This window comes from Oncorhynchus gorbuscha, linkage group LG14 (genome assembly GCF_021184085.1).
Source record: "Oncorhynchus gorbuscha isolate QuinsamMale2020 ecotype Even-year linkage group LG14, OgorEven_v1.0, whole genome shotgun sequence".
NCBI classification, from domain to species: domain Eukaryota; kingdom Metazoa; phylum Chordata; class Actinopteri; order Salmoniformes; family Salmonidae; genus Oncorhynchus; species Oncorhynchus gorbuscha.
The window spans coordinates 9,779,212-9,798,300 of NC_060186.1; the positions used below are offsets into that span (position 1 = coordinate 9,779,212).

At 43.1% G+C, this 19,089-nt stretch overlaps 3 protein-coding genes across 9 annotated transcripts in view; 1 reads left to right on the forward strand and 2 right to left on the reverse strand.

Moving 5' to 3' along the window:
• Positions 1-3,347, reverse strand: part of LOC123994386 (UHRF1-binding protein 1-like) — a 64,895-nt gene extending 61,548 nt beyond the window's left edge. Inside the window, exon 1 of one of the 5 annotated variants that reach the window (XM_046296907.1) lies at positions 3,206-3,347. In XM_046296907.1, the coding sequence (XP_046152863.1) occupies positions 3,206-3,246 (41 nt within the window). In that variant the 5' untranslated portion in view covers positions 3,247-3,347. Of the gene's footprint in view, positions 1-2,716; positions 3,141-3,205 lie in introns of those variants that run through there. The other 4 variants (XM_046296909.1, XM_046296906.1, XM_046296908.1 and 1 more) reach the window with 4 other exon arrangements.
• Positions 3,348-5,132: 1,785 nt separating this feature from the next.
• On the forward strand, positions 5,133-9,252 carry LOC123994388 (cytoskeleton-associated protein 4-like). The gene is made up of 2 exons (XM_046296911.1): positions 5,133-5,921; positions 7,739-9,252. Exons 1-2 carry the CDS (start codon positions 5,613-5,615, stop codon positions 8,951-8,953), a joined length of 1,524 nt encoding a protein of 507 aa, XP_046152867.1. The 5' UTR covers positions 5,133-5,612; the 3' UTR covers positions 8,954-9,252.
• A 1,250-nt stretch (positions 9,253-10,502) lies between these two features.
• LOC123994389 (inhibitor of nuclear factor kappa-B kinase-interacting protein-like) lies at positions 10,503-16,921 on the reverse strand. 3 transcript variants are annotated; one of them, XR_006831649.1, is made up of 5 exons: positions 16,351-16,921; positions 16,070-16,187; positions 13,597-13,818; positions 12,328-13,137; positions 10,503-10,909 (listed from the first exon to the last, which is right to left on the reverse strand). XR_006831649.1 is itself a non-coding variant. In XM_046296913.1 (4 exons), the coding sequence occupies exons 1-4, from the start codon at positions 16,569-16,571 to the stop codon at positions 12,517-12,519; spliced, it is 1,182 nt and encodes a 393-aa protein (XP_046152869.1). In that variant the 5' UTR covers positions 16,572-16,921; the 3' UTR covers positions 10,503-12,516. The 3 variants fall into 3 exon arrangements, 2 of the variants coding, with proteins under 2 accessions (XP_046152869.1, XP_046152870.1); XM_046296913.1 differs by having other exon boundaries at positions 10,503-13,137; XM_046296914.1 differs by lacking the exons at positions 10,503-10,909; positions 12,328-13,137; positions 13,597-13,818 and adding an exon at positions 14,136-15,508.
• Between the last annotated feature and the right edge of the window lie 2,168 nt (positions 16,922-19,089).

Sequence of the window (19,089 nt, forward strand, 5' to 3'; positions counted from 1 at the left end):
TCAGTCTACACCACTGCACAGACCCGTCTTTACTATGAATACTAGCTTAAGCAAATGTCTTGTCTGAACACACACATCAGATTTGGTCATTTTTAACTTGCTGTTTGGACAGTCAGTATTCCAAAACGGATTTGAAAAACAAAACTGACTTGAGAATTAAGGCCTACAGTTGTGAACAAGGCTTAAAAGGAAATAACAGTCATAGGCTGTGTACGTAAAACTTGGCTGTGGCCACTGTTTGTGGGACCATGAAGGGCACAGCAACCACTAGCCATCAAAGCCTCTGCCTTGCCGCATAAATACCAAGGGCTCCGCTGGCAATACTGAAAGTCAAGGGCTTTTGTTCACAATGCATTGCTGGCAGGAAGCAATGCATTAAAAAGCCCAATGCACTTTCCTCTTTCTAAAGCTACAACACTTGTTTAACTGCATTGTGTGTGACTATAACAAAGCTTACTGTTCTAGGTCAATCCAAAACAGTTTGCAAGTCATCCCTTCTTATCCAGCCGGTAACATGGGAGATTCAACCTACATCTAAAAGTTAAGGTTTTATCTAAGCTTTTAGTTTTATATGCGTTATGTTGTTTAAAGTGAGTTTTCTAGGAGCTACAGGTGTAAGGACGTGAATGCTCTTGGACCATTATCAGTCAGTTGATGGTCGGTTCAACTGAATGTGATGGGGCAATTTATGTTATTACGGGGAAGTTCTCCATTTAGAAGATAATGGGTAAGGATTTCAATGAACTTCCCTCAAGGCACCAACCTGGAACAATAAATAATGCATGTGCCTAGCTGAAAGCTGTTGATAAAAATGGGTAGGACAACTGATTACTGTGTTGCAAACATTGGGACTATACAATATAGTCCCAGTCACAGGTGGTCTTTTCTCTCCATGACCCATGAAAAATATTTTACACTTCACTAGCTGATTAAATGTGTCTATTAATCCTTTATCAAATACTTGTGAGAGGAAAAGGTGGCACAAAACTTTGCCTACTACAACAACCAAGGCCTCTATCTTCCCTGCTCAGTCTCCATGGTACTGGCAAACAAACAAGGCATGTGTGTGTATGATGTGTACAGGTGCTTAGTCATCTCTATGCTGTGGAAGGTGCCTTATTATCCCAAGCTGCTAATGCAAGCAAGAGCGGACATACATACAGCCCCGGTGCAAGTAAATACCGTAGAGCAGGGGTGTCAAACTCATTCCATGGAGGGCCGAGTGTCTACTGATTTTTGATAAAGACCTAGACAACCAGATGAGGAGAGTTCCTTACTAATCAGTGATCTTAATTAATCAATCAAGTACAAGAGAGGAGCAAAAACCTGCTCACCCCGCCGTTGAATGAGTTTGGCAAATGTGCAATAGAGCAGAGTTCCTCAATCTCGGTCCTGGGGCCTCTCCGGGTGCACATTTAGTTGTTTGCCCTAGCACTACACTGCTGATTCAAATAATCAACTCAACATCAAGCATTGATTAGTACAGAGTTTGGGAAACCCTGCAGTAGAGAGCAAAGTTGGTGTATTCCACTCAGAATGGCTCCCGAGTGGCGTCATTACAGACACCCTGGTTCGAATCCAGGCTGTATCACAACTGGCCACAATTGGCCCAGCGTCATCCAGGTTTGGCTGGTGTAGGCTGTCATTGTAAATAAGAATTGATTCTTAACTGACTTGCCTAGTTAAACAAAGGTTAAATAACTTTCCCCGATGTGGCAACCTGGTCTCAGAGCAGTTCGTATTATTCTGAACGGAAACCCGAGACACTACATTTATGATTAAATGTAAACATACCAAATGTAACATAAGACAGATGGTTACTTAAGGCAAAAACTAAAAAGTGGGTTGGTTGGTCCGGGTGGGCGTATAGCGACCCAAAAGGTTGTGAGTTTGAATATCATCATGAACATATTTTGCATTTTACCAACTTTAACTACTTACTGCTTTGTAGCTACTTAGTGTGTTAGCTAACTCTTCCCCTGACCTTAACCACTAGCCTAGTTCAAGTTAGCGAGCTAGATAATGTTAGCCACCTAGCTAGAATGTGTAACATATCATACGTTTTGCAAATTTGTAACATAGTGTTTTGGGAATACGTAACATATAATACGAATTGTCTTTGAACATACAAAATGGGTGAAGGACATCCAAAAAGTAATACATACCATACGAAACGTAACGTTACTAAATGAACAGAATAATTTGAGATGTTCTGAGACCTGGTTGGATGTAGTACTAGCTGTCAGTACGTGGCGTGTTTGTCTCTGCCAGAAGCATATGCTGCTAGCTAGCTAACCAGTGTAGTTTACCTGGCTAACTAGCTAGATAGATGGCTAATGACAATCATTGATGTAACATATCAAATAGAAAACTTGCTATATCTGGCTAAAACAATGATTAACGGGAGATAGCTAGCCAGCTAATATTAACGTACTGGTGGAGCCTAGGCTAGGAAGATTAGTTGCGTTAACAATACGCAAGGTTAGCCATAACCAGTTATCAAACAAGCCAGTTAGCTAGCTAACTAAACACGACAGACACCGGTTTGTTACGCTAACCAAGTTCAGCTGCGCAAGCATAGTGAGTGCCCCGTCAGTGGCCTCCCGCGCGCTAAGGTACAGCGCTGCTAACGCGCTAGCTTGGTTCCCAAATAAAACCCCTTTGGGAGTTAGTTGTGTTTTGTCTCTCCGCCTGGTTCATATCGATTGACACTGACCTGGAGAGATGTTTGAGGATCTGTTTCTTGATCAGCCCAGCCATGACCACATATGATTTATCCCAGCGATGCAGTTCAAATTCTCAATTCCAAGTCAGGGTGCATTTTTTGTGGTCTTTGTGAGGCTTGCCCAGTTCTCGCTCCCTTCCCGCGGAGATTTGACAGGGAAAAACAAACCTCCGAGACACAGCTAGCTAGCTTCAGAAGGGCAATAAGCCATTACAACTAGTGCTAAAGTCCATCTTCACTGCAACAGCACCTGGAAACACGGCCTGGGCTGTCACAACGTCTGATGGGCGGGCCAGCGCCGACCAAAGTTAAAGAGCATGGATGACTCAGGCATTACGTCAGCATTGTCCCATGTATTGTTTTATTTTAGAAGTGAAACCGTAATTGCCTGTTTTTAACTGTGGCAGAGTACATCCGCATGGGGAGATATTTGGGTATGGGGCTGCTGCGATTTTTTTCGCCGACGGGGGTACCATCTACCTGTGAGTTGCAGTTCCAGTCTCCTCTCGAAAGACTGCCATTCAGTGTCCTCTGGTGGACAAAGGCAGGGAAATGGGTCCAGCTGCAGCTGTCATCTATCAGGCCCACCACCTCTCAGGCCCTTCTCCAATGCCAGAACCATCACTTCCGGGTCTGACACATTAAGCAGAATATTTTTTTCTGTTTACCACAGAGAGGATAGCGTTCAAACGACCGACAATCCACTTTAGGTCGAAACTAATACACAATGAACGGCACGCAGTGTCCTTCGCCCCCATTTATATCTGCTATTCAACACATCAACAGATTACACACCAATTTTAAAATAAAACACTGTACAATGATTATACTACAATGATGGCATAGCCTAAATTAAAAACTCTGATAATACTTTTATTTCCCTTTTGACCCACATTTTCATTGCATCGACAGTCAGGGGAAATCCATTATATCAAAGTATCAGTTAAACACAAACATTAAGATCCCTGCAACAAAGTGTACAAACTGTAATGATATGCTAACATTCATTCAGGCATTTTGGCAGTATAGTCATATCAGTGAGTACGTTTACATGCATGGCAATAATTAGATATTAAATTTACTGTTGCAGTAGGCAGATTATGAAATAGTAATGTAAACACCTTACTCTGTTTACGGTATCTTAATTAGCGTACGGTCAAAATTGAAGTATGTCTATATTCCGATAGAAACGGTTTTCGGAGCAATCTTTCAAATTGTTAGGACATGTAAACAACTTAATCGACGTTCCAGTAATGTATTTGATCTGTGCATGTGCTAGCACCAATCCGAGCAAGGCTCTCTCTATGGCATGAGTGAAGTGAGTTCGGAACAACTGAATGTATGCGTTTTAGAAGTATTTTTCACATACAAACTTTATATGTCCGAACTAAGAATCATATTCGCTTCTCAAAAATAACATGTCTCTGTGATTGCTGATTTTCTGCATGTATCAGAGCTCCATCAGGTAGCCTGATTTCAGATGTGTCCATATACATAGGATTATTAGGGAAATTGTTATTCTTGCAAAGCATGTCAAGGTTTTAATTTAACTATTATATTAATATGACTAGCCACAATAATCGCTTTATTGTGTGCATGTAACCGTACTCACTGAGGGGTCCTGGCGTTGGTGGGGAGCCTGAGATATTATGTCCCACCGGTACTCGTCCCACCAGTAGGTGGCAGTATACAGCGGGGCCTGAGAGATGATGGGCCTGAGAGTCTGCAGTTAGACTCTATTGGACAAACATCGGATAACTAAATCATTCTGCAACTTTTATCAAACCTTTAAAAACACACGTGAAAACAATTATTTTGTGCCCGATTAATACAAAACAGAGCGTTTTGTTATCCATTTTGTGTAAAATATGCATTTGTTTCTTAATTTGCATTGTGGTGCTTGCTAAATGTTATTGAAACTATTCAAATGTCCAAGTCTACAGGTTTGCAGTTTGCAATCGGTGACAGCAATCCTATCATGATTTGGAGGGAACATAGCTATATAGCATAGGCTAGTGATTAGGTTACGCTGATTAGGTAATAGTATGCCAATAGCCTAATGACTTCGACACAATGGAATAAATTGAAAATATGCCTATTTATTAACATGCATTGTTAATGGTAATATATATATAATAAATAGGCATATTTTCAATTTCTTCCATAGTGCCGAAGTCATTAGGCTATTGGCATACTATTACCTAATCAGCGTAACCTAATCACTAATCACATATATATGTGTGTACATTAATAGTTGTTCGAAACACTTCCTGATCTGGTCTGGTATAGCAACATGCCTTGGATTGAGGGAACTCTAGGAAAGGATGTCGAGGCATACACAGTGAGGCTACTCTAGTTGCCACGTATGAAGGGAGGAGCAAATGAGAGGGGGAAAAACTATTCAACAACCCCTTCTCTTTACTGTTGGTACAGTATTGAAACAAATTGCATCAGTTCATTTCTGAGATCATTATTTTTCTAGACATGTTTAGGCTATCCTATAACAGGATTTTGGCTTATAAAAGCAGGGTTTGAAAGACATGAAACATCAATGGGCGTAATTATATTATTCCAAATAAAGAGGCCTAGTTTTTTCCTCAACTTTATCAGAACTAGTTACTGTGTTTCTGAATAACACTAGTTACTGTGTTTTCTACATAATTCCATAGCCATTGGAGACACGGCAAGTACAGCGACCAATTTTGCAGTCAGAAAGTCAGGTCCCACAATAAGAAAGACGCCCCTTTTTTGCATACCTCGACGCGAGTTCTAGGAAAGCCACATCGCGCTCACTGATACGCTAAATGTACAGTGAAGACAGTACACAGCATCTGTAGGGACCAGCCTCACACTTCATCGGACCCCCTGGTAGAAAGCCACATCAGACATGACTGCGAGAAACAGAAACAAGAACAATTTAAGCGAAAAGACTGCTTCATCCACGCAAGATGACGTGGCGAAGAAAAGTCCGAAACCTAGTAGTAATGGTAGCTCCTCAATCCAGGGGTCGGGGTCAGGGAGTTGGGTCAAAGTTATAGCTGCTTTATGTTATATCGCATTAGTAGCCGCTGCGGGCTTTGCTGCTATTTATCTACAACAAGTGTTGAAAGAAGTCCATCAAATCAGCAGCAGAAATGAAGACACCGTACGGAAAAATGCAGAGGTTACGCACAAAGTAGAGAATGTTCTTCAACAGGTAAGCAATTCAATCGATTTAGGACTAACCACTAGCCTTAATGACAAGGTCACGAGATAAGGCAGTCCGTTGAAGACCGCACACCAAAAGTAGATAGGATGAACATATAGACTACAGAGAAGAAATGGCTAGAAGAGGGCCATCTCCCCCTCCTCCAAAAGATTGATGAGCTGGCACAAGAAAAGTACAGATGTAATCTATGCTATTCTTTCCTAGAGAGAGAGTACTGACATTGAAACAAAAACAAATCCAGGTTAATGGAAATACTACATCCTTTGTAATGAAAAGTGAAGTTATATTTCTATAGAATTGAGGAATGCATTGATATAATGTATGAACATGCCACCCCATAAATGATCTTTCATTATTATCCAGCTATCCAGTTCCTGCATTAATTAATTCGGTCAAACAGTTATTCCTTCCTTCATTCATTCACTTATTTTCAAGCCTTCATGTAACTTCACTTAACTTGTCATGCATAAATTGAGATCTCCCAGACCAGTTTGAACTAAACCAGTTTGAACTGGAAGCTAACAGTTGTTTTTTAAAGCTGCATATGTAGATCTATCCCACAGGCTGAGAAATAGCTGAGTTATGTAATAAAGCAACGTAACCTACTCATGAGTTACTGTAACTAGGTAAACGTGGTTTTAAAGCTGCATATGTAGATCTATCCCACAGGCTGAGAAATAGCTGAGTTATGTAATAAAGCAACGTAACCTACTCATGAGTTACTGTAACTAGGTAAACGTGGTAAAGAAACCCCTCAGGGAAAAACATTTTCTAAGAACACACATTCAACAAGTAAATCCTGAAACATGCATTGCAGTCTCCTATATGTACACTTCCTATGTGAGGCTGTGTCAACTATTGTTGTATAAAGCTACAGTATGTGATTAGCTGTGTCTTCCACTGCAAGCTATAAAGTCTATTTCAATAACTACTAAGGCAAAAAACTATTTTGTCAGGCAAATGACTGGTCGGGGGTAGGCTCTTCCACCCTCTTCCAACTTTCTTGGAATGTATTGTACCTGTGTTTCCAGTACATCCAGTACACAGGTGTGTCTATACAGATGTACAGATTTAAACCTATGTTATACAATTGAATAGCAGTAATAGTGTTAGATAATATGGCTATTATATTATGTATGCATACATACAGTATTTATAGTAGGGATGTGACAGATTGTAAGGATTTGACAGATTAATAATAAAAGACTAATCGAATAATCATTAAGGCCCTAATCTGTATTGATGACCAAAGGTTGACCTACACTGAGTGTACAAAACATTAAGAAAACCTTCCTAATATTGAGTTCCAACCCCCCCCCCCCTACCCTCAGAACAGCCTAAATTTGTCTGGAGGTTTCAAAAGTGTTCCACAGGGATGCTGGCCCATGTTGACTCCAATGCTTCCCACAGTTGTGTCAAATTGGCTGGATGTCCTTTGGGTGGTGGACCTTTCTTGATACACACAGGAAACAGTTGAGCATGAATAACCCAGCAGCGTTGCAGTTCCTGTAACAAGCCAGTTCACCTGGCACCTACTACCATACCCCGTTCAAAGGCACTTGAGTATTTGTCTTACCCATTCACCCTCTGAATGACACACATACACAATCCATGTCTCAGGGATTAAAAATCCTTCTTTAACCTGGCTCCTCCCCTTTATCTACACTGATTGAAGTGGATTTAACATGTGATAAGGGCTCATAGCTTTCACCTGGATTCACCTGGTCAGTCTAAGTCATGGAAAGAGCAGGTGTTCTTAATGTTTTGTACACTCAGTGTATGCTTCGCTGTCTGTGGTTGTGTAGGTGGACAACGTGAGGCGTGCTGTAGATGGGTTGGAGTCGGCACTGGGCACCATGCGGGCAGAGCAGGAGGTGGGGAGCCGAGCGGTGAGGAAGGGCGAGGCGGAGACACGGCGGGTGGAGGAGGCTCTTCAGAGGCTCCAGAACGAACTGTTGGTCGACCTGTCAGAAGGCATCAAGGAGGTGAAGGAGGCCAGAGAGCGGGACTTCTCTTCCCTGGAGAAGACGGTGGAGGAGCGCCTGGCTGAGTTGAGTGCCTCCATCGCGGACAGCGTGACTGAGTTCACCGAGACCCAGGGTGAGACTCAAAGTCAGCTGGCTGACCTCAAAGCCCGTCTGGATGACATGGAGGACCCGGAGCTGATCAGGCAGGAACTGTCTGCCATTGTCGACACCGTCGCCGGGCTCAGCACCACTAAGCAGGCCACAGATGAGTCTGCCTATTCGCTGAGGGAGCAGATCGCCGCGGTGGGGTCAGAGCTCCAGACCCGTAACCAGGAAATAGCCTCGATGTCACAGGAAGTGGAGGCGGTGAGGTTGCTGGTGCAGGAGACAGCGGGGAGCCTGCGGCAGCAGGTGTCGGGAGCAGAGGCAGGCATCCAGGCGTTGACAGATCAGGACCAGAGCCTGCAGAGCAGCCTGGAGCTGGCCACCGAAGCTCTGCACAGTCTGGAGAAGGAACTGCGGGGGGAATCGGCCAGGGCTGAGCAGAGGTCCGACGGTCTGGAGGTCAGACTAAAAGTGGTGGAGGAGGGCGGAGACTCCCTGGCCGCGTCGCTAACAGACCTGACTTCCAAGGTTGAGGCTCTTCTTGCCAAGTACGATTCCCACGAGAGCACGCTCGCCGCCCAGGGCACGGCAGCCGAGAAGGCCCGGGCCACTCTACAGGGGGAGCTAGAGGAGCTGAAGGGCAGCCTAGAGGAGCTCCAGTCCAACGTGGTCGCACTGAGTGACGCTCAGACCAATCTGTCTTCCAGGGTCTCTAACCTGGGGCTGCAGATAGAGGGGCTGGAGCAGAAGCTGGAAGCCTTGAGGGAAGTCTCCAAGTCAACCAGCCAACCCCCACCAGAGCTGGAGAAGCTGAAGAGCACTGTGGATGGCCTGGTGGGGAAAGCTGCCAAGCTGGAGAGCCATGAGAAGGCCATCGAAGCCCTACAGGGGTCACTACAGAAGACCATTAGCTCATTGGAGGCCTTGACCAAAGCCCCAGCCGAATAGCATGAAGGTGTAAGGGGAGCGTAGGAAGAAGAGAAGGAGGAGGGGGTAGTGTTCAGGAGGGGTAGACTGGGTTGGGTCAATGAGAAATGGGGAACGTGGACTGCTGTGAATTTTAACACAACACTGCACTGTAGTTTTTTGTTTGTTTATTTGTATTTTTTCTCATTTGAGTTTTTCATTTAGTCAGATTCTGTTACGGGTGGTTTCACAAACCCAATTTGCAATATAAGCTCTTGTTCAGGAGCGTGTTATGGTTTACTGATTGTGTTTTGTTACAAAAATTAAATTGGGCCACCACATTTCTGTGTAGACAAGGCTTTGAATTGATTTACATGTATATTATAAAATCTTCATTGTATATTGTATGTTGCTAACTCACTCCAACCGTCTCCGTGACAGATGCAAGGTAGCCATTTTGTACACCACCACACTTCATCAATCTCACTGGAGGTGAGTACTGAGGTGAAAGGTGAGAGTTGGTCGGTCTGTTTCTAGAAGAAGATCATTGGATAAAGATCATAGAAAATCCTTCATAGGATACAGGCTACAATGTTAAAGCACTCCCAGTTCATTTAAAGGCTCACTCTAGGTATGTGCTCCCTATCCCCTATATAGTGCACTACTTTTGACCAGGGCCCATATGGCTCTAGTAAAAGTAGTGTATTACATTGAGCTCCAAAAGTTTTGGGACAGTGACATATTTTTGTTGTTTTGGCTCTGTACTCCTGCACTTTGGATTTAAATGATATGACTATGAGGTTGAAGTGCAAACTGTCAACTTTTTTTTTTTTTTTCATCCATATTGAGTGAATAGTTTGGAAATTACAGTACTGTTTGTACATAGTACCCGGTTTTTGTAATGGTGAGAAGTAGGGATTTTTGGGGAGTATGATATTTATGCCTCTAACTTTCTCACTCATTATTCACGATTAATTCAGGACTATCCATAATCATGGTAGCATCCACAAAATAATCAAACAGAAAATGCATCCAACAAATTTGTAGTCACATACTTGATCTAGTCCCCTAAAATTGGGGACAATGAACAAAAAGTGCTGTAATTTCTAAACGGTTCACCCAATATGGATGAAAATTCCCTCAAATTAAAGCTGGCAGTCTGTACTTTATACCATTTCAAATCCAAAGTACAGAGCCAAAACAACAACAATGCCACTGTCCCAATACTAATGGAGCTCATCGTATATAGGGAATGGGATGCCATTTGACATATAACCTGGCGCTTCAGACTGACTATATAAATGGACTTAATACAGTCTGTGATGCTTCATAAAAAGCTTATTGGAGTATTTAATTAGGAAACACTGCTGGGACAGTCAAGTGAGAATTTATTTAAAGTAATTCATTTTCATCTGAAGAGAGGAGTTGCTTGAGGCTAATTCAATAATTTCCTGATAGGCCAGTCATAACCTGATTTGAGTCCGCCCCACACACACACACACACAAAACCTTCCATTCAACAGGTGCCATTGCATCAACATGTACAAGGAAATTCATAAACATGTATAGGGAATACAGAGTACACACAAACTTCAAATTGACATAATTTATTAAGCACAACCCTCACACGAAGAACAACATATCCAAACACCATCTCTGCAGTGTCCTAACACCACTACAATGGGGTTGTGACAGTTTGAAGGAATGGCTACTGTAAATACATGTGGTGTGATCTGTACATGTAATTAGCTTTAGTTAAAACAGTGGTATGGTGTCCACACTCTTTACCCAAAGACCAGCTGCAATCTGCGTCCTAATGTCTGGTTTTCATTTGAGCGATTCCAGGTATGTGTAGGTTCAACTCCATCTTTAGAGATGACATGCCAATGTGCATGTTAAACAAGTTGTGATTGGCTCTCGGGTTGGAGATTGGCCTTTGGTGATTGGCAGCTCATTGTTCAGCTCCGATAGATACTTCCTCCTTCAGACGTATATTTCCTGTAAAACACCTGGAGGCTTACTCAGCAGAATAGCCCTAGAAATCAATAGATTAGCATGCTTCCCTATCCTACATGATCGTGATGTCTGTTCTACACAATATATTTCCATCGGAACATATGGTAACCCACTGAATAAGCCCAAGGTTGTTGTTTTTTTTAAATCAGAGGAGTGCAACGTCAGCAATGTTGCAGATAAAAATGTTAAACAGAACAGAAACAACTCTCAGACATGAATCACAGCTCTATGCCACACATTTCTATCTGCATTGCTCTGCAGTCAGCCCCATTGAATAAACTCCTGGCAACAGATTGTTTACACCAGCAGCGTTCAGTATTCTATTTTAGGTCCCTATACCTTTAAACCACAGACTCATTTCGATTTGATTGATGGCAGAGATGCAGAAACTAGCAGAACTAGCTAGCCATGTGGAACCCCAGGGCATGTATTCAGCACTGTGAACTATTGAGAACATTGCAGGTAGAATGTATAGCGCTGACATCATCATTCCCTATTGTACAGAATCATATTGTAGCAAAACATTCCTCCTGAACAGGCCCCTTAGCCTGAGAATACATACCCATGTTCAGGTCACACAGGGGTCAAGCAGTGTTGTTACAACCCGCCCACTGGCCAGACTGACAACTGATAAGGGGGAAACTGTTCAAGAGACTGCTCACATTCCAAAACTGTGGACCAGCAAGACCTCTCATTCACCATGATTGATGCCATTTTTCAAAAAAATTAAATAACATTCCAGTCTCCTAGGACACAGGTTGGCATTTACTGGGATGATTCATGTACTGGAGGCAGCTCTGCAGGGTAGTCACTAGCTGGCGCAGCCATAAAATCTGATTTTAAACCTTATCCCAAACCACACTACCAACCTTATCCCTAAACCACACTACCAACCTTATCCCTAAACCACACTACCAACCTTATCCCTAAACCACACTACCAACCTTATCCCTAAACCACACTACCAACCTTATCCCTAAACCACACTACCAACCTTATCCCTAAACCACACTACCAACCTTATCCCTAAACCACACTACCAACCTTATCCCTAAACCACACTACCAACAAGCACATTTTTGTTTTCATGAACTTTGACTTTGCCACTGGCCCTTCTAGTGGAAATTGCTCAGCTCTGCCTCCAGGACAAGATTCATCGCAATAAACGCCAACCTACTCATATGACAGGTTCATTCAAGGATACAATTTGTAAAGCAAAATACGTCAGTCAGCATTCTAGACAAGAAGCACAGTTAGTCTCAACCTAACCCCAACCCCATAGGACTTACCTCTCGACCCCCTAAAGATCTGTATACGTATACAGTCAATGGAAAGTATACTGGAATGTACATTATAGGGGGATCAACCTGTTCTTCTGTGGTTTCCATTATATTGCTTACATTAATCAAGATCTCTGGGGGAATCCAGAAGCTGTTGTAAGGGCTAGGTGGGGTCGACCATGGCTGTAGAGAGATCAGCAAACTCTGAGATTTACAAAAACGTGCAAGTTATTGTAAGGGAATGATTGGTGACAAGCTGAACGTTTGCCATTTACTCTGTAGATCTATAGCATATAGAAAAGTACTCATTCACAGCTCTCCTTCCAGTGTCTGAGGGAGGGCTTCGCTCACGTTGACTTTCTGCAGAAGCATCTCTCCTCCCACTACGGGCATCTCAGGCTCAACTATCTGACTCAACTGCTGTGTCACAACTCCTAGGTCCTCCTCCACAGCGCTGAGGTTAGAGAACGTCTGCCGTAGCTCTGCGATGTCCTCCTCCCTCCTGGTCAGATCCTCGGCCAGACGGCCGATCCTCAGGGTCAGCTCATCCACCTGCGGAGCCAGCGCCCCGAAGTCCCGCTTGATGGCCGCCACCTTGGGCTTGAGGTCGCCGGCAAAAGTCACCGTGCGGACCAATCGGGCACGGCCGCTTTCCAGCTCCCTCAGGCGCTCCGAGATCTGCTGGTCGTTGACGAACAGCTCAGGTAGGCGATGTTTGAGCTGCTCCAGGGCTTGGGCGTTGCGCTCCGTGGCGCCCTTAAGGCCCTGGATGCGGTCGATGCTGCCGGCCAGTAGGTCGCCGATACGTTTGACCATGCTGCGTTCGGCCTGGGCGGCCCGCTCCTCCAGCTCCCTTACCTTCTCCAGGAGAGACTCCACCTCCGACTGGAGCCCATCCATCCGACGCACGTCCGTCCGAACCGACGCCACCTAGGAGATGGAGGAAGAGGAGGAAGATGATTCATGGGCAAATCTTTACATGAACGGCCTTTCTATTCTAATGCCACGGTTCTGTTCAACAAGTTGCCTCTGGTTTTGAGACTTCAACCTTTACATACTTGGAATATACATTTCTTGGTATTATTACATGTAACTAGATATACATGTAACAACATATTACATATAACGACATATGTAGTTACATGTAATAATACCAAGAAATGTATATTCCAAGTATGTAAAGGTTGAAGTCTCAAAACCAGAGGCAACTTGTTGAACAGAACCGTGGCATTAGAATAGAAAGGCAATGTAACTACTTTAAAAGCTTATTACAATACAGTGATTGTTTCAGGAATCTTATCTGCAGTTCCTGTGTAATTGCCTGAGATATTACATCCTGGTTACCAAAGTAGTAAGAGCATCTAGATGGCTTAAATCATCTTTTAAAACCTTAGTGTTGACATCCTTAGTGATAGCAGAGGTGCGTCCCTCGATTTGTCCCACAGCCTCGGTCAGTGCTGCCACGCTGTCCTGGAGCAGGCCGCGTTTCTCCGTTAGGCCGGACGCCCAGTCCTTCAGCTGGCTTACATCCCGCTCCAGGGCCTCCAAGTGGGGCAGGAGACCACCAGGCTGCCTCTCTAGATGCTCCAACAGGCTCTGGACACCCTCGCACTGCGCCAGGAAACAGGTGGACAGACAGAACAGGGCGGCCATTTTAGAAAATAGCTTTACATAGGAAAAGACTGACCAGCTAGACCATGCAGTCATAGACTGGTAGATAGCATTCATTGAAAAACATGCAGGGGAGACAGTCCATAAGTTACACAGAAAGCTGATATTTTGTACAAATAAATAGAGCAAATAAATGGGTAACACTAAGATATTTGAAACGGGTTTTAATTTACTAGAAATGCAAGCTAGGAGAGAGAAGATATTTTTTTACAATAGTTTTAACCAAATTTGAACATTTAAAAGATTCAGAGAAACCCTGATAATAAGGCACATTTATTAGAAATGCAATACTGGCATAACTGTCAAACTCATTCGAATATAAAATGTGAATAAAAAAATGTATACGAACTCAACATTTGAGTACCTGATGATATTGGAGTACCGGTCACAATTGTTCTCCTTTCAGACACCAACAAGGCAACAATAATATCCTTTACAGATTACAGGAGCAGTGTTTGGGTGCAAACGCTACATTCAGTTGCTGACTTTCAGCAGCCAGTGCAGATAACATTGATTGGTTCCCATATTAGATAGTAGTATGTTTGTGAGACAAGAATGTTTGTGAGACAAGAACTTAAAACCTATTGATGAAACGTATTGCTAAACTTTATCAATAGCAAGTTAAAATGCACAAATCACACAATGTAGCAATGGTTTAACTATGTGAGGATTTAACAGCAGTTTTAAAACAAATGAAATGACAGGACCACTCCTTCCTATGGTTTAGAAATGACATCACACCGAGGTCATCATTATGTACCAGCTGGGGTGGCTCATCCTGCTCTGGGTCCTTGACCTTTCACCCCTCCCTCTCCCCTTCCCTATCCAGCGTTCCAGAATTAGCCTGGTTGTCCTGTTGCTCCTCCCCCCTGCTGAGCTGTCCCAGCGTCTCCTTGACAACAGCCAACTCATTCTTCATCTTGAGGATGCTGTTGTGGGCCTGGAGGGCGTCCAGAGCCTGCTTGATGTCCAGGATCTCTGTCAGGGCTTTAAGCATGCTGTCCTCTGTCCCAAACACATGCAGGGTGAGCTCCTCCAGCCTTCGCTCCGCCATCCCCAGGTCCCCCCCCAGCCTCAGAATGGATCTCACTGCCTCCTCCACAGCCGGGAGGTGAGCCTCGCACTGCTGGGCCCGGGGGATGTGCTCCTCTAGCTGGGCGACTAACTCGGTATCTACTCGGAGCAGGCTCCGGACTTGGTCCTCCAGTTTGTGGAGCTGCTTGGTGTTCCAGTCCAGCTGGTCCTGAGACCGCTTGGCATCCTCGTCCTCGGTGCGGCCAAGGGCGCGTGTGTTCCGCCGGGTGCTGTCATCCAGCTCCTCCAGCCTCTCGTCCAGCGCCCGGGCCCTCTGCTCGGCCTCGTTCACCCGGGCTGTGGCGCCAGCGTGCGCCTCACGTGACTCCGTCTTCAGAGATGCCAGGTCGGAGGTCACCGAGGCCAGGCCCGTCTGCCACGTCTCAGTCACGTTCAGGAAGCGGGCGTTGACTGTCTGGAGATCGCGAGAGGCAGAGTTCTCGTCATCCTGCATCGCCAGGACGACGGCATGGAGCGAGGACAGGTCACGTTCGAGGCGCGTCGCCAGGGAGAAGGTGGAGAGAGCCCCCTGCAGGTCGTCCTCGGAGGCGGCGAGCTGCAGCCGCAACACAAAACAGGGAGGGCTGTTTCTGGGGAGGGCTCTGGGATCCTCAGTATTCTCAGTACAAATCCATGCAATTGCATGCACACATTCAGTCAAAAGATGCATATAGCAATTCTACGGAAGACAATGTGATTTGATCGCAGAATTCAATTCACCTGGATAGGCTATACAATCCAAGACGCAAGAATAACTGCTGTACATGAATAATGCAGACATGTCTGCAGGGGTTAATAATAAGGGGGAGGGGCCTATATTATGTGACAAGCAAGAATATATATATAATATATATGCTATTTAGCAGACGCTTTTATCCAAAGCGACTTACAGTCATGTGTGCATACATTCTATGTATGGGTGGTCCCGGGGATCGAACCCACTACCCTGGCGTTACAAGCGCCATGCTCTACCAACTGAGCTACAGAAGGACCACAAGACAATGACAGTATCAATAAACACACATAACAATGCATAGAAGTCTCTGCATAATGTTTTTGTGTCTTGTTCTTCGCCAGAGAGAGATGGATAGACAGTTCCAATAGAAACAAAACATACCTTCTTGGACACCTTGATGACTTCCTCCTCCATTTCAAGGAGACGTGCAGTCTTCCCAGACAGTAGTTTGTACTTTTCTTCCACGTCGAAGAATCTTGCATTCTGCTGCAATACCACCCTGTAATGTAAGGGGCGACAATAGCGTCAAAACTCAAACATAAAATTATTAATTTCTTCTTGTTTGGCCGAGATGAAAGTAAATAGGAATTATCCATAAACACACGGGCCTTTATAAGTAAAGCTTATGCCCTATGCAAATGTATAGGCTTACTTTTACTTACCATATAAGCACTATGCAAACTATCAGTGACAATAGACAAGTTATCGTTTTCACATCCAGGGAGAACGGCGAGGAGATTTTAGTTTCAGCCAAGCTATTTCCTTCGGTAGCTTTAGCTTTTTTTGCTTCATCTTCGGAAGTGTACTTTGACGTTTCTACCGGTTCGTCATTTTGTTTCTGAGCCGTGGTCTTCTTCCTTTGCTTCACTTCATTACTTGGCATTTTTGTAGCCTGCAGCAACGTTTCGGCTTGCAGCTTCCTTTTGCCTACTTGAAAAGGAATTGATTCAAAGTAGCGGCTGCGAATGCAAGCGACAATGGCCCACAGCTCTAGAAGTTTCGTAGCAGACTAGCGCAAGAAACTCCATCCAAAATCAAGTTAAATGCATTAGTTAAAATGTGATTATAATTAAGAATATTTAGGTATTTCAGATAATCAAATAAACCTTAAATAAAAGTATTCTACTTGCCAACTCATAGAAACAAGTCTACATAATCCCGTAAAAAAAAATCGACCACTTTATAGCTCATTGGAATTTGGGAAAAAGAACAAAATGCGTCAGCCAGCCACGTAGACGGCTGACGCCTGAAAATATTACAACGTGCCGCCCGTTTTATGATGAGTAGGCCTAGACGCTCTGAAAAAAGTACTAAATTGTCATACTTGAGTAAAAGTAAAAATACCATAATAGAAAATGACAAGTAAAAGTGAGTCACCCATTAAAATACGACTTGAGTCAAATTCTAAAGGTATTTGGTTTTAAATATACGTAAGTATCGAAAGTAAATGTACTTGCTAAAATGTTAAAAGTAAAAGTATAAATCATTCTTATTCCTTATGTCAAGCCAACCAGACGGCATAATTCTCGTGTTTTTATTTATTTATGGATAGCCAGGGGCACACTCCAACACTCAGACATTTAAAAAAATAAAGCGTTAGTGAGTCCGTCAGATCAGAGGCAATAGGGATGACCAGGGATGTTACCTTGATAAGTGTGTGAATTGGACTATTTTCCTGTGCTGCTAAGCATTGAAAATGTAATGAGCACTTTGGGTGTCAGGGAAAATGTATGGAGTAAAAAGTACACCGTTTTCTTTAGGAATATAGTGAAGTAAAAGTGGTCAAAAATATAAATAGTAAAGTAAAGTACAGATATTCAAAAAACAACTTAAGTAGTACTTTAAAGTATTTTTACCGAAGTACTTTACACCACTGCAAAAAATACACACAAAAAGGGAGGTAGCCTAACATTTAGTTTATTTTGCATTGAGCAAATTACATTTCACCAATTTACATACAGTGAATTCAGAAAGTATTCACACCCTTGACTTTCTCCACATTTTGTTGTGTTACAGCCTGAATTTAAAATTGATTGAACTAATATTTTTGTCACTGGCCTACACACAATACCCCATCATGTCAAAATGGAATTATGTTTTTCGAAATGTTTAAAATTAATAAAAAATGAAAAGCTGAAAAGTCGAGTGAATAAGTATTCAACCCCTTTGTTTTGGCAGAGTAAACATTTGCTTAACAAGTCACATAATAAGTTGCATTGACTCCCACTGTGTGCAATAATAGTGTTAAACATGATTGTTGAACGACTACCTCATCTCTGTACCCCACACATACAGTTATTATTATTTATTATTATTATCTGTAAGGTCCCTCAGTTGAGCAGTGAATGTCAAACCCAGATTCAACCACTAAGACCAGGGAGGTTTTCCAATGGCTCGCAAAGAAGGGCACCTATTGGTGGATGGGTAAACATTTTTAAAAAGCAGACATTGAATATCCCTTTGATCATGGCCGTCATTGTAAATAAGAATTTGTTCTTCACTGACTTGCCTAGTTAAATAAAGGTTAAAAAAAACGTTTTACAAATGTTAGATTTTTGTTTAGATCGTTGACATTTTTAAAAATGTGGAAAAAGTCAAGGGGTACGAATACTTTCTGAAGGCACTGTAGTTTCAAAGTGACCAATATCAAGAATTGATTATCAATAGCATTTCTATATTTTCCGTACAATAATCCTGAATGGTGCAACAAAGAAATAGTCTACCCTTATGCAAGGTAATGTGGGAATTTTACACATAGCTAAAGGCCATGCAGGGGCGTTCTTAATGATGTGGAGGCCCCAGGCAGACACCAGTCTGAGGTCCCCTCCCATGTCTATTTAACACAATCATGCTGAAAGAAGAGCTGTTCGGAGCTGGCTCAATATTGACTAATACCAATCTTTTTTGTAATTGTATGGCCTTTTTAGCATTCTAGTCATCATTTTCATGAAACGTTGCAGTTTTAGAGCTTATTTACTGCGGCAGGGTAGCCTAGTGGTTAGAGCGTTGGACTAGTAACCGGAAGGTTGCAAATTCAAACCCTCGAGCTGACAAGGTACAAATCTGTCGTTCTGCCCCTGAACAGGCAGTTAACCCACTGTTCCTAGGCCGTCATTGAAAATAAGAATTTGTTCTTAACTGACTTGCCTAGTTAAATAAAGGTAAATTAAATTAACTGCAATTCTAAACATTTCCTAATAGGATAACTATTTGCATTTTTTAAGTTAATTTCATGCAATTTTACAAATTTTGCAATGGGATGGAGAGACAACGTTGCAGTTTCAAAGCTAATTTCCTGCAATTCTAAACATTTTGCCATGACTTATGACATGCTCATACGACATCTGGTAAGAGTGACCAACAAAATCAATGGGGGCACCCTGGTGGTCAGGGACCCTGAG